General features: G+C 41.7%; 1 protein-coding gene across 13 annotated transcripts in view; it reads left to right on the forward strand.

Annotated features, from left to right (window-relative positions):
- cnot4b (CCR4-NOT transcription complex, subunit 4b) overlaps positions 1 to 14,297 on the forward strand; it is a 164,375-nt gene that overhangs the window by 95,953 nt on the left and 54,125 nt on the right. For all 13 annotated transcript variants that reach the window (XM_078220269.1, XM_078220274.1, XM_078220271.1 and 10 more), the window contains one exon: positions 10,945 to 11,442. In XM_078220269.1, the coding sequence (XP_078076395.1) occupies positions 10,945 to 11,442 (498 nt within the window). The remainder of the gene's footprint in view (positions 1 to 10,944; positions 11,443 to 14,297) is intronic.

Genomic DNA, 14,297 nt, shown 5'->3' on the forward strand with positions numbered 1-14,297 from the left:
AACTGTCTCCATACAAGATTACGATGAGGTAGCCTTATATTGCTGCCAACTGGAGTCAGCACTTCATGTAAAAAGGATTTTGCTAATAGCAATCGGTGTGAAAGCAAATCAAGAAATTTGGTGCTTGCATTGAGGTTAATGTAAATTATCCCTTAGTGTCCAAAGTTAGGCGTGGTAAATTGCCCTTTAGTTTTTTTTATTCATTCGTGGGATATGGGCATCTGGCTGGCCAACATATATTGCTCATCCCTAGTTTCCCTTGAACTGAGTGTCTTGGCCATTTCGGGGGGTAGTTGAGAGTTAACCACTTTGCTGTGGCTCTGGTGTCGCATGTAAGTCAGACCATGTAAGGACCGCAGATTTCCTTCCCTAAAGGACATTAATGAACCAGATGGGTTTTTCCACCAACCATATAATGTTTTCATGGTCATCAGTAGATTCTTAATTCCAGATATTTTTATTCAAATTCTTCATCTGCCGTGGTAGGATTCAACCCCAGTCCTCAAGACATTAACTGAGTTAGATGTGCAGGTTAGGAGATTTGTAGGGCAAATACGAGGTTATGAGGAATGGATTGGGGGGGGCCTGGGTAAGATGCTTTGTTATGAATGAGCAGTGTAGACTCGATGGGCCAAATGGCGGCCTCCTGCACTGTCGTGATTCTATGATGTTGGTAAACAGGGTAAAAGCAAATTAATGCGGATGCTGGAATCTGAAACAAACAGAAAATGCTGCAAAGTCTCAGTGGGTCTGACAGCATCTGTGGAGGGAGAACAGAGCTAATGTTTCAATTCTGGATGGCTCTTCGTCATAATAGGGTACTCAGCTTGCAATGTAATTGTTTTTGAACACTTTTTATCCTCCAGATCAGCTTGCTGACAAAATACAATGTTTTAATGAGTTTTTTTCACTGCAGTGACTTGACATATATATTTGTGACTTTATTTAAACATTACTGAATGTTCAGTGGTTTTATATCCAATTGCTGTTTTTCTCTGAATATTATTGCTGTTTTAAGTTTTTGTTAAGATTCGTTCAGTATGTTGGTGTTCCCCAATCTCATGAATTACATCCAATGCCCTATTATGTAAAGCAAGCAAATCCCAGCATTCTTCTATTGGTGTGTACCAAGGAGGGGGTGAGCAGGTCTCGGGATTTAAATCCACGTTCTATTATTTTGTATATATATCAAGTTACTAATATCTTGGTGTTGTGATTCGGGCTTTTTTCACCAATGAGCTGCAGGATTAACTGCAGCCAAATCAACACCAGTGCCCATGACTCTAAAGCAGGACAAATCAACGTAAACACCAAATGGGCTGATGGCCTGGGTTTTGAGGATGAATTACTAGGACTGAGGGAAGTCTTTGGGGCCTTGAGATGTTCACCTTGTATTAAAATATAGTAGATAACTGCCAATGAGCAGGGCAACACGTTTGTTTGCCTAAACAACCTGTCATTGGCCTTGTGAAATTTGATTATACTTTGTGCATTAACAGATTGTTTTGTCTGGTAAGATATATAACTTATTCGGTGCTTGTTTGTAAAAAAAAAACTGGATAAAATATACAATTTAAGAACAAGGCATTTGACTGATCAAGTCTATCCAGATTATGATCTGCATGACCTTCCTCCTCGTTTATTTACTTGATGTCACCCTCTCACTCTTCTATTCCGTTCCCCCTCATGTTCTGACTAGCTTCCTCTTACATGCATATATGCTATTCATCACAACCTCTCCATGTGGTGGTGAGTTCTACATTCTAAACAAAAATTGCTACTGAATTCCTTAATGGATTTATGGTCCCTACTTTTACAGTACCCCCACCATCCCAACCCTTCCATTTCCTCTCTGTAACCTCTCATTTGTAATATCTTTATTGTACTTTTTGCACTTTGTGCTTCCCCCTCCTTTCTGTAATATGGAAGCCACGTTGAGGGAAATAAATAGGGTCTGTTACTCCAAAATTTGGCTAGTAAAAAATAGGAACAGATCTCTGAGTTCTACTGGATAGTAGGAGGAAATCACACAATGAATTAAAATAAATGAAAAAACTTCAGTAGAATTCTGTTGAAATTGTGAACACCATGTGATAGGAAAGGGTGAAATGCTGTCACAATGGAATGGAAATAAAGACGTGGGATACATTTGGGGAAACTCTTGATGTCACAACCTCAGTGAATTTGTATGCTTTAGAGGGCAATCCAATGAAGCATTGATTTAGTAATTTTATCCTCCTTGTGGTCACATCATGGATATGTCCATTGTCAATTTGAGTGAGCTTGATTTTTGAGGTTAATTATGAGTTTGTCCTGTGTGAAGTGTCTAACAGTTTTTAATTTTGTTTACTCTCTGGTAACTCCACTCTCTGGTATTTCTGAAATATTTAACTGGTATAATCCTACCAGTTTTTAGTGGTGTTTTATCCACAGCCAGAATCACTGATTTATGGCCTGCAGTAGCTTGAAGATGTTGCCTTAGTTCAAGTTGTGATCCCAGCTCTCTCTGCTCAGTGTTTGCAATGTTTCCTTTAAAGATGTCATATTAATTCATGTGTCCCTTCCTGCCCTCTTGATTCTGTTAATCCAGATTTAAAAATCAGTGTTAAATGACAGAAGTTCAATATTTAGTCAGAAGTATTGTGACCTTTGGAGTTAATTTAACAAATTATTACTTAAACCAATTGCTTTAGGGCTCTTCATCTTCTCACTTAGATTATCATGCTATTTTCCGTTTCCCACACTGCTTTGGGATCTGAATATGCTGAATAACTGACATTTTTGTGCTGTGATCCCTATTAATTAAGAATTCGAAGGAGATGGCCCAAATTTTATTTCATGTAAGATCTGAACAGCCATCTTGTGGAAAGAACTTTGTAGCCAATGTGTCTTGGTTTGAATCCAAAGATGGAAGGCAAGTGTCAAAAGTTATTGCATCATCCAATCCCCTTGCGTTTTGTCTTTTGTGCATTGAATACCTTTCTAATGCACTGAAGCATTTAAGGTAGAAAATTGCCACTGCTCACTCTGAAAGAATTTTTTGATGTTCAGTGATGTGCAGGAGAGATGAGTGTATAAAATTGTGTTTATAAAATTGAAAATTTTCTGTACTATAATCTGCAAAATCAGGACAATTATTCAGCCTATTCTGCTGAAGGAATAGCTTTCAACTGGTTTGTAATCCTTCAGTTGCAGTTTCATCAATTAAGTCAGTTTGGGAAGATGGTGAAGTGAGGAGAGGATGTGAACTTCTGGTTGTTAAAAGTGAGTCCCTCCATTGGGAATGGCCTGCTCAACTTCAGTTTAGGAGTTGATAATTTTTTTTGCCTCCGTGTTTAATACTATCTTATCCAAAGTTGCAACAGAGCAGTGTAGACAACAATTAAAATATTTCTAACATGAATTAGTAAGAAACGTTGCAGTAATCTTAACGAGAAGGCTGGATTGCCATAAACCGACTAAATTTTTAACAGTTTTTTTTTCTGTCTTGTCCAGATAGTTATACCATAAAGCACCTTCATTGTTGTCACTTAAACTGGAGAAATTTTCATGTATATCATTGTCCTTGGGATGGTGAACAAAATGTCTCTTTACCCTTAGATCCTTCCACCTTTCAGGGCAGTGAAATTGTTCTGAAAAAGTTCTCTTGAAGTACATTTCTTGTCTCACTAATGCAGTTTTTGGTCTTCTAACTCTTCAATCACCAGAATGTTCACAGTAATGTGGTAGTTTCTTGTCTTAATTTTCTCTGGTGTTTGAAGGAAGTGATTTGGGATTGAGTTCTTTGGATAACTCCTTTTGTTTGAGACTGGAGTAATGCTGTTTGAACAGGCTACACACTTTCAGGATGCACTCCACATATAAAGATCGAGAGGACATGAAGCACAGAAACGCAGCATTTGGCATAACCAGTCCATTCACGTGTTTACGCTGTACTTGAGCATCCTCCAAGCTGTCCTTATCCAAATCTACCATTGTAACCATCTGTTCCCTTCTCTCTCACATGCTTGTCAAACTTGCTTTCAAATCTTCATATCTCACTCCCATTGTTTGTTGCATTAAGCAGGAAAACTCTGCTGAATGCAGTCAAGAAATTGCCCTGACCAATTCCACACATTTTCTACCATTTTTATTTCTGTGCTGGGATGCAGTTGACTTGATACAAATTTTTATCCGTCTTTGGAGGCAATCTCATTAGGTTATAATTCCTCAGACAATGGAAAGATGGTACTCATAACCAGTGGTTTGACAAAACTTATTTGGTTTGTTGGTACCACTGCAGTGTAACAAAAATTAGCCGAGTTAACAAATGCTAATATTGTACCAGTGTATAGCACTTGTGTGATTCATTTTATCAGTCTACATTGTAATACATTAATACCACTGATAGGCCTATTTCTTGCCAGGACTTTGTCCAAGTTCAAAATGCTATGTTCAAACCTAAGCCAAACTTGTTTGAGACTCAGCTGCTCATTCACAAGACTCACTGCTTGCTGTATCAATGCCATTCCCATTCCTGTCCTGATGCAAATTTGACAGCTGTGCCATGCTCCTGTCAAAATAGCTGTTCCACCCCATCCCCCGGACCAAAAACAGCACATCCTGGATGCATCTGTTTCTTCACTTGCTGAACTTTCTCCCAAATCTCTTTTCCTCTCTAATTTTGATGAATGTGTTCCCTATGCACATCTCTCCTCAAGTTCTCAGTTGGAATGCATGCAGTTGGGTCTCTGCTGCTCATGAAGCAAAAGTGGCCTTAGCCTAAGCAAAATACGAACTTGTATTTTTACTTCATCTTTCAAAACATCAGGATGTCACAAAAAGCTTCAAAGCCAATGGAATACTTGTCAGCTGTTGTTACTGTTGCGTAGGCAAATATGACAATCCAACTATAGCAAGATTCTGCAAATGAAGTAAACACCAACAAAATTGGCTTATTTGGTTATTGACTGAGGAATTAATGCTAGATCCGCCATGGGAATAATTTTCCTGACCTTTAAAATAGTGGTGTCTATCTGAGGAGGCAGATGGAGCCTCAATTTAACACAAGACATACCTTGTAATAAAGTAACACTCAGTTTCAGACTAGATTCTGCACTCATCCTGGAGTGGGGTTTGACTTCCAAACCTTGTGACTCAAGACAAAAGTCCTTTTGCTGGCATTTAGAAATGGCATTCCCTGTGAACATGGTGCATGATCTCTCTTCATCTTGCTCAATAATTTCTGCAGTATTTGGTACAATTGGTCAAGATGTATCCCTCCATGCAAACTTTCAATTGTACATATTTGCTGTTGAATAGTTCCAGTCCTATGTACCAGTCTTGTGGATCTGCTGAGCATATGTTCTGTTATCACCTCTAGCTTGTATATCTTTTGGCTGTGTTGTGAGCGAATTTTCATACATATGCATGATATTAAGTTGCATCACACTACCATATTCTTCAACCCATGCCATCACACTGCTCATTTTTATACTGTCATGGGTGAGCCATATTCATCTTCCAGAGGGAGGTGCGGGAGCTTAAGAGGGGGATGGGAGGGTCAGTGGGGAGCTTGTGAGAGAGAGATTGGGGAAGGGAGCTTGAGAGAGGGGTGGGGGGGAAGGGAGCTTGTGAGAGAGGGCTTTGGGGGGAGGATTTGTGAGAGAGGGGGGTGGGGGGGGGGGGGGGGGCACTTGAGAGTTGTTGGACTGAATGAAGTCATCAATATTTGGAATGAATCTTCCTAGCCCCACTGCGAATTTAGTTGCTTTGTCTTTACTGCTGCCTTCCTTCCTGACCAAACTATTTGTAATTTTGGCATTCTGTTCCAATGCACACGATTGCCCACTTCCACTGACCCATTTTGCCAAATTCAATGTTGATCATGCTTTCACCCTATTCCTACCACAAACTCTAATTTAACCACAATTCTATTGTGCTAAAACAGTGAGGCTGTCCCTTCCTTCCTGGCTCTGTACCTGTTTCCCCCTCTACATTTTTCTTACGCCTGTTTCTGAAGATCTTGGATATTTCTTGGGTCAGGGTCCCAAATTGGTGAAGATTGGAAGGGGAGAATCTGTAATTTTGCTGCTGTTCACAGTTCAAATGGACATTGTATATGCCTTAAAATACCTGCTCTTTATACATTACCGATCTGAACTTTTACAGTAAGCACAGCAGTTGGGTACATTCAGCTAAGTCATTGTGACTGCAGAAAATGCAATGTTTGGCATTTATCGCTAGAAATCTATAGTACTTTAAGCCAAATTCAAGAATCTGAACTGTTAATTTATCGTTCGTGTTCACTCTATAATGCAGCCTGTCTCACTTTTTTCCTGTTAAAATTGGTTAAATTATCTAAACTCAGCTTCACTCATCAAAATTTTTCAAATATAAAATAAAAGCAAATTACTGCAGATGCTGGAATCTGAAACCACAAGAGAAAATGCTGGAAAATCTCAGCAGGTCTGGCAGATCTGTAAGGAGAGAAAAGAGCTGACGTTTTGAGTCCAGATGATCCTTTGTCAAAGCTAAAAGGCATAGAAAGTGGGAGATATTTATACTGCAGGGGGAGGGAATGAAAAATGAGCCATAGCAGTCTTTTCCCTTAGTTTCTATGGCTAATAGCTGTCCACAGAGAATGAAGGGTGTGAATGGCCAAATGGCAGAGAAGCTGTAAGCTGTGACAGATGGAGATGTTGGGGGAGTGGAGGGGGGGAAATGGGGCAGAGGTAGAATGTAGAACTGGGGGAGGGGGGAGAATAATGCAGAAAGACAATAAAGAAATAAAAGAAAACAGTGGAAAATTAAATAAAATAGAATGAAAACCAAGGGGGCCGAGGTGGGGTCGAGCAAATCACCTGAAGTTGTTGAATTCGATGTTGAGACCGGAAGGCTGTAAAGTGCGTGGCCGGAAGATGAGATGCTGTTCCTCCAGTTTGCGTTGAGCTTCACTGGAACATTGCAACAAGCCAAGGACAGACATGTGGACATGGGAGCAGGATCGTGTGTTAAAATGGCAAGCAACCGGAAGGTCAGGGTCCTGATTGCGCACAGACCAAAGGTGCTCAGCAAAGCGATCACCCAGTCTACGCTTGGTCTCTCCGATACAGGGGAGACCACATTGGGAGCAGTGAATGCAATAGACCAAATTGGAAGAGGTGCAAGTGAAACGTTGCTTAACCTGGAATGAATATTTTGGACCTTGGATGGTGAGCATAGAAGAGGTAAAGGGACAGGTGTTCGACCTTCTGCGTTTGCATGGGAAGGAGCCATGAGTGACGGGAGAGGTGTTGGGTATAGTGGAGGAGTGGACTAGGTTATCCCGGAGGGAACGGTCTCTGCGGAATGCTGACAGAGGGAGTGAAGGGAAGATGTGTTTGGTGGTGGCATCATGCTGGAGTTGGTGAAAATGGCAGAGGATTATGCTTTGCATGCGGAGGCTGGTGGGGTGAAATGTGAGAACAAGGGGAACTCTATCCTTGTTCTGGGAGGTAGGGGAGGGGGTGAGGGTCGTGGCGCGGGAGATGGACTGCACACTGTTGAGGGCCCTGTTGACAACAGTAGATGGGAATCCACGGTTGAGGAAAAAGGAGCACATATTAAAAGCACCACTTTGGAAAGTGGCATAGTCGGAACAAATGCAACAGAGACGAAGGAGCTGAGAGAAACGGATCGAGTCTTTACAGATGTGGGGTGTGTAGAGCTGTAGTCCAGATAGTCAATTGCCGGAAATGAAGACAAAGGTCAAGGAAGGGAATTGTCTGTAATGGACCAGGTGAAGGCGATGGAGGGGTGGAAACTGGAAGCGAAGTTGATGAAATTTGAGGTCTGGAAAATTATTCAAATACTTGATGGGGAGTTTTGGTGGTCAAGTTAACATCCATTTTTGAAGATTGTTTTTATTTTAATTTTCTACGCAAGCTGAAAGATGCTTATCTCCAGCAACAAACCTATTTTTTCCATGTTGGGCATTCAGCATTAAGCACCTCTGATTTGGATAAAATATTGTTAAACTTGCAGCACCACTTCATTAAAGCTGTCTCACAGAAAAATGAGCGTGTAATGTAGGTCAGCTCAGTGCAGTCCTGATGGGGTGTTGCATTTTTGGTTAGGGTCTATTCAGATTGGACGCAAAAGATCTCATGCGACTACTTGAAGAATAGGTAAATTCACAACCATCATAGAAACCCTACAGTGCAGAAGGAGGCCATTCGGCCCATCGAGTCTACACCAACCACAATCCCACCCAGGCCCTACCCCCACATATTTTACCCACTAATCCCTCTAACCTACGCATCTCAGGACTCTCAGGGGCAATTTTTAACCTGGCCAATCAACCTAACCCGCACATCTTTGGACTGTGGGAGGAAACCGGAGCACCCGGAGGAAACCCACGCAGACACGAGGAGAATGTGCAAACTCCACACAGACAGTGACCTAAGCCGGGAATCGAACCCAGGACCCTGGAGCTTTGAAGCAGCCGTGCTAACCACTGTGCTACCGTGCCGCCAATGTCTTTGAAAGAGATCTCATCGTTTTTCCATCTTGTGTTAGAATTTGATGCGTGGGCAACACTGGTGTGGCAGCATTTATTGCTCATTAGTAGTTGCCCTGAGGACATTGCGTCAACTACCTGTGTTGCAACATATAGAGTTGATAGTTTGTGTTCTCTGAAGGATTTTGGTGAAGTCAGGTTTTTCCCACTCTTTCTACCCCCCCCCCCCCCCCCCCCCCTCGCCCTAGGGCCCCTCGCCCTGGCCTCACCCTAGGGCCTCCCCCCGCCTCGCCTGCTGGTTCAGCATCTCCAGCTGTCTGTTGCATGCACCTGGCAACCTATCCTATCTCAAGAGCATCTTATTCCTGCCAATGTTGGGTAAACTGCAGCAAACTCTGTAACCATCTCCTTATGCTGTACTTCTGCTCCTGGAATCCATCCCATGCCACCACGTTCTTTCACCTTCTTCCGTCAGGAAAAAGATATGAAAGTCTGAGGTCACGTATCAACCGACTCGAGAACAGTTTCTTCCCTGCTGCTGTCAGACTTTTGAATGGACCTACCTTGCATTAACTTGATCTTTCTCTACACCCCAGCTATGACTGTAACACTACATTCTGCACACACTCGTTTCCTTCTCTATGAACGGTATGCTTTGTCTAGTGCGCAAGAAACTTTTCACTGTATGCTAATACATGTGACAATAATAAATCAAATCAAAATCACGTGAACCGTCCCGTAGTGGTGAAAGAGAGAAGTTGTGTTTATATAGCACTTTTCATGAACTCCAGTGTTCCAAAGCACTTCACAGCCATTAAACCATTACTTTTGAAGCGCGGTTTCTGCTTTGTAGAAAGCTAATACTGACTGGATAAACAATCGTAATAAGCCATGACATGGTCTGAAACCAGTAAAGCTAATTTATGTAAAATGGATGGTGTACATGGTTTAACACAGTTAGATATTTATGTTCCATATATAAATGAGAATTCTAGCTTTTCTAAACTCTCAACTCCTGTTCGCTTTAGGCACAGTTTAGCACAGCTGCCTGACTAAACTGGTAGTCGTGATGTGGAGATGCCGGCGTTGGACTGGGGTAAACACAGTAAGAAGTTTAACAACACCAGGTTAAAGTCCAACAGGTTTATTTGGTAGCAAAAGCCACAGCTTTTGGAGCTCCGAAAGCTTGTGTGGCTTTTGCTACCAAATAAACCTGTTGGACTTTAACCTGGTGTTGTTAAACTTCTTACTGTGACTAAACTGGCACTGACTTTCAAGGCACTTTTGGTTATGATTGTTGGCAGCGAAGCTTCTATACATTTGACTGCGTTCTCATGATACTGAACTCGCCATTAAAATCCCACCAGAGAATGTTTCTGTTGTCCCATCTGCCTTGTCTGCGGCAAGTCCAAGCAGTTTCTCTACGTTGTTCTTCAAAGGTCTCAAACAGCTTTTAATCAAAGCCACTACTTTTAAGCTGAGCGCTGGGTGCTATCTTATTGCAGTGTAACCAGATGACTTGAGAGTATTTCTTCCTGGTCCTGGGAAACAGGCAGCAGATGATGCAACTCTTAAGATCTAATTAAAATAAATTGCCTTGCATCAATATTATTGAATCAATAACTGGTCTTTAGTAAAGATTTTTTGGGATTCAAGGTAAAAGCCATTGGTGATGGAACAGTTACTGCCTCAGCTAATTACTGTGTGTGACCTTGACCTTAAACCCACACCTTTTTCAGACTCATCAGTCCTGAGCTGATGGCCTTTTGGTGACTTTGGTATTGTCCTCTTGCATGCAGTTTCCAGTAGTACGTGATATAAGTTAAAACATGGGCTTTGTATGTGTTGTTTCCATGTGACAATTAGTTTTTGATACACAAACTTACCACATGACTGACTCCATAATAAATGAGTTTATTTAAGTGCCTACATTTGAAATGTTCTACGGACAGCTGTGGAGTGTGAGCAGTCTGCTTGTATGTCACCCTTCCCTGAATTATTGCATGAAAGAAGGGAGCAGTGGCTCCCTCTTGTAAGTTTCATGTTTGAAGCTCAGTGAAAATATTCCCCAGCATGGAGTAACGTTCAAACCTTATTTTCCTCTCCACCTCAGTCTGTACTAATCAGGAGGGAGGTGAGAAAGGAAAAGAGCTGAAAACGCCTCAGTAGTTCCAAGAAGATGTTGTGTCGGATTTGATCCCACATGACTGCATTCCTCCTGTGTAATCAAAGTCTTCGTATCTATATTTATTGTAGGATCTGCTGAAGGGACACTTTTTAAACTGCTCCTCCCACTAAGTTCCCACCTGTACCTTCTCTCATCACTCATTTTGATGCTGGAAAGGAATGGACGGGAAATTGTTGGCACTCGTTGCACATTATTAGCTTGTGTGTTTGACTTGGTTATGCACGTTTACTTACAGAAACATTTACTCATTTCTCTTGTTTCCTTCAATAAATTTCAGAAACAATCCCAGTATCCTCATCAACAGATTGGCAAGCAGCGTTTGGGTTTGGCTCCTCCAAACAGCAAGAGGATGACCTGGGTTTTGACCCGTTCGACATCACCAGGAAAGCCTTAGCAGACCTGATAGAAAAAGAACTCTCAGTCCAGGACCAGCCTTCCAACACGGGCCTCACTTCTCCCACCTCACTACAGATCCCTCCGCAAACTGCAAATAAAGGCATTGGTGGCTTCTTGACCCCTTCTGCTGCCACAACAGCCAACTCCATAGGCAACTCTTTCCCCAACTCCATATTACCACGGAGGTTCCCACCTTTTCAGCACAGAGCTGTCTACAACTCATTCAGTTTTCCGGGTCAGGCACGGTACCCATGGATGGCCTATCCTCACAATAGCATGATGCACTTGAACCACACAGCAACACCCACCTCGAACAGTAATTTCTTGGACTTAAATATACCACCTCACAGCACAGGACTTGGTGGAATTCCTATATCAGGTAGGTGGTGACTGGTGGATTTATCTCAGTTTACCAAATTGCTGAACCATTGTTTTTCAAATATATGTATTGAAGCACCTTCAACTGGACTTGGGTGTAGAGGAATGAGGAATTGTTGGGAGTGTGCACCTTAAAGTTGGGATTTGTGTGATGATTGGGTATGTATGACCTCTCTCTTGCATCATCTCCATTGATGAAGTTCCCAATTCTCGCAGCATTCAAGGCTTTCTCAGTGGCTCAGCTGGAAACCGCAGCAAATAGCTGAGCTGCACAGAGACATTCCAAAATTGGATTCCCGGTCTACTCTTAAGCTTAGGGTTGGCGGTAAGTGTGTTACAAGCAACTTCCCTACCTAAGGGCTACAAAGAGGGAAAAACCCATTTGCTAATCACTACCCAGTGAGGAGAGGATAAAGCTTGACAATCCCACAGGCTTGGTCTGTGCCTGCCCACTTGTGAAGCATGATTAATTGTGGTTCTTGAAGTGGTTAGACTCAGTGGATCTGTACCCAAGTGTGAAGTTATCAGCTTAAAACTATTTTACCTTTTCCACTACCTATTATATTTAACCCATGAACTCCAATTTCTGCAAATTTAAGATTTCTCTGTGTGCATGTTGATTGTGGGTTGTGTAGATGTTCTTACAAATTGTACTCAATATATCTCATGGCCTATTTGATCTTTTCCATTGTATCTTCTCTGGAGTACTTGCAACCAGCTTTAAAGTGGGAACCTTTAATTCTGAACAAAACCTAAAGCAAGTTGTGTAGCAGAGTAATCTGACTTTTTGTCTAGTGATGCTGTATGTGTCAATCTTGTACAGTTTTGTAATGTTAAATGTTGTGCATCTATCGGTGGTAAGTTAATTAGTTGGTACCTGGTGTGTCTATTGAAGATGATACAAGTATTGCTGGCATTCTATACCATTAGGTGAAAGAATAGAAACCTGCAAGCAGGGTATTTCTGTCCCCTTTGAATTTTGGAGGAACTAAAAGTAGTGACATGTTACTCATATACCTGCAAGAAAACTGTTGTGATCAGCCAAACTGTTCTTTTAAACTGCTACGAGTATCTAGATAACATATGTTTTTGAAGGGGTCAGTAAAACAATACTAACAGGAAAGTTTGGCCTTTCAGACGTTTCTAGTTCCTGTTCTTCCCCTTGTGTTGTGAGGAGTGACTGTGCTTTAGCACTGCCCTTTCTGTTGAGCTATTTGCATTGCACACTTCTGAAAGTCATCCACTGTTGTTCAGACTTCCTCAGGGAGGAGTTGGAGTTTCCTCCCAATCAACTGCATGACCTCAGTGGTAATCCGGATTGCATCAAGACCAAGATTACAGTGGCTGATTGGGATAGTCCCCACAGTTGCAGTATTTATTATTTTAGCAAACTGATGCTGGCAGTGTGTCCACAAGGGGGTGCTACCAATTCAGAATTGAGCGATGCCTTGAGGTTCCAGTGGGCTGTAACTGCTAATGAAGAAATGTTTAAGATGTGACGGGTTGAGAATATGAAAGTGATGGATTTCTTTCTGGAAAAGAGGTGAAGCTTCAAACTTTTGTCAGTGTTGGTCTTTTACTGACGAAGAATCCTGCTTTTATTCCCCTGCAAGAAACTGAAAACTTGGCAGTGAGATTCTCAATCTGTTATGGAATGCAATGGTTTATCCCCTGCTTTCTTCCTCCTTTTATCCCATCATGTCCCATTTCCCCAAGGTTTTTATTCTGCTGACTGGTGTTCATTGGTGCCCTAATACCACTTGGGTTGGAGCATTTATTTGTTTGTCCTATTTTCTCCTCCTGCCCGTTTAAGTGCTGACTCTTATGGTTATGGTTCCTTGTGTACTGGTAATGCTCCAGATGTCAGAGCTTGGTATGAGCTAAGTGACTGAGTGACTGTGGGATTCTCGAGGTATCTTTGCCAAACCCCATTTTGCTGCCACCTGACAATTACAAGCTAAGCTCATCGACAAAAGTCACTGAATAGCTATCAAAACCCTGAACTGATTTTATTTCCGTAGATAGCTCAGTGTGTTGAAGCCAACAATAATGTTTCACTACTGGGCAAATTGAGATTTACAGTCTTTTTCATTAGCTACTTAGCAAAACCTGTGCTGTATTGAGCAGAAACCAAATGAGTACTGATAACCTCCCCATTTTTAATTTTTCTTGTGATAGGCAGAGGAGCATTCCAATTAGAATCTGCTATTCAAATTGCTGCACTGAAATCACTCATTTAAGGCCAAGTACCGCTAGTTTTTGACTTGCTTGCAGTCCATGGGTCAATCTGTGAGATCTCCGAAAGAGCCATCAGTTCTCTGTCATCTGTGAAGGGAAAGCATCCAGCTATCTGGGACACCTTCAACAATATCTGTCTTTTGTGCATGATTTCCTCCCTTCCAGCTGTCCCCGTATACGCTAACGCGTCTATTGGTGTGTTTTGAACTGTCATTTTTCCAGAGACAGTGTGATGGTTTGCACTTTGTGGGAAGATTATCTGCCATTCAGAATTTTGCAGCTTTCAGCCCTTGGAGCCTTTTAATTTCTTTTAAGGAACAGACTACAGTCTTGGTTCTTTTGTCTGTTATACTGATCCAGCATAAACTCAATTTTTATATCTATAATTTAAAATTCCACGTGTCTGCACTTAAATGCAATCTGAGCTGACTCCTCACTAAAGTTAGTGTCAAAATGTCACCTCTCAGCTTTACCTGCTTTTCATGATCTCTTTTGGACCACCTACAAGTTACCACAGTGTATGTGATGTGATCAGCAACGTTGCCTCATGAATTTTGAATCTTGGGAAAACAGAACTGCGGGCAAGTAATCACCCTTTAAATACACAAAATTGATCAG

The sequence above is a fragment of the Mustelus asterias genome, chromosome 9 (assembly GCF_964213995.1).
Source record: "Mustelus asterias chromosome 9, sMusAst1.hap1.1, whole genome shotgun sequence".
Taxonomy (NCBI): domain Eukaryota; kingdom Metazoa; phylum Chordata; class Chondrichthyes; order Carcharhiniformes; family Triakidae; genus Mustelus; species Mustelus asterias.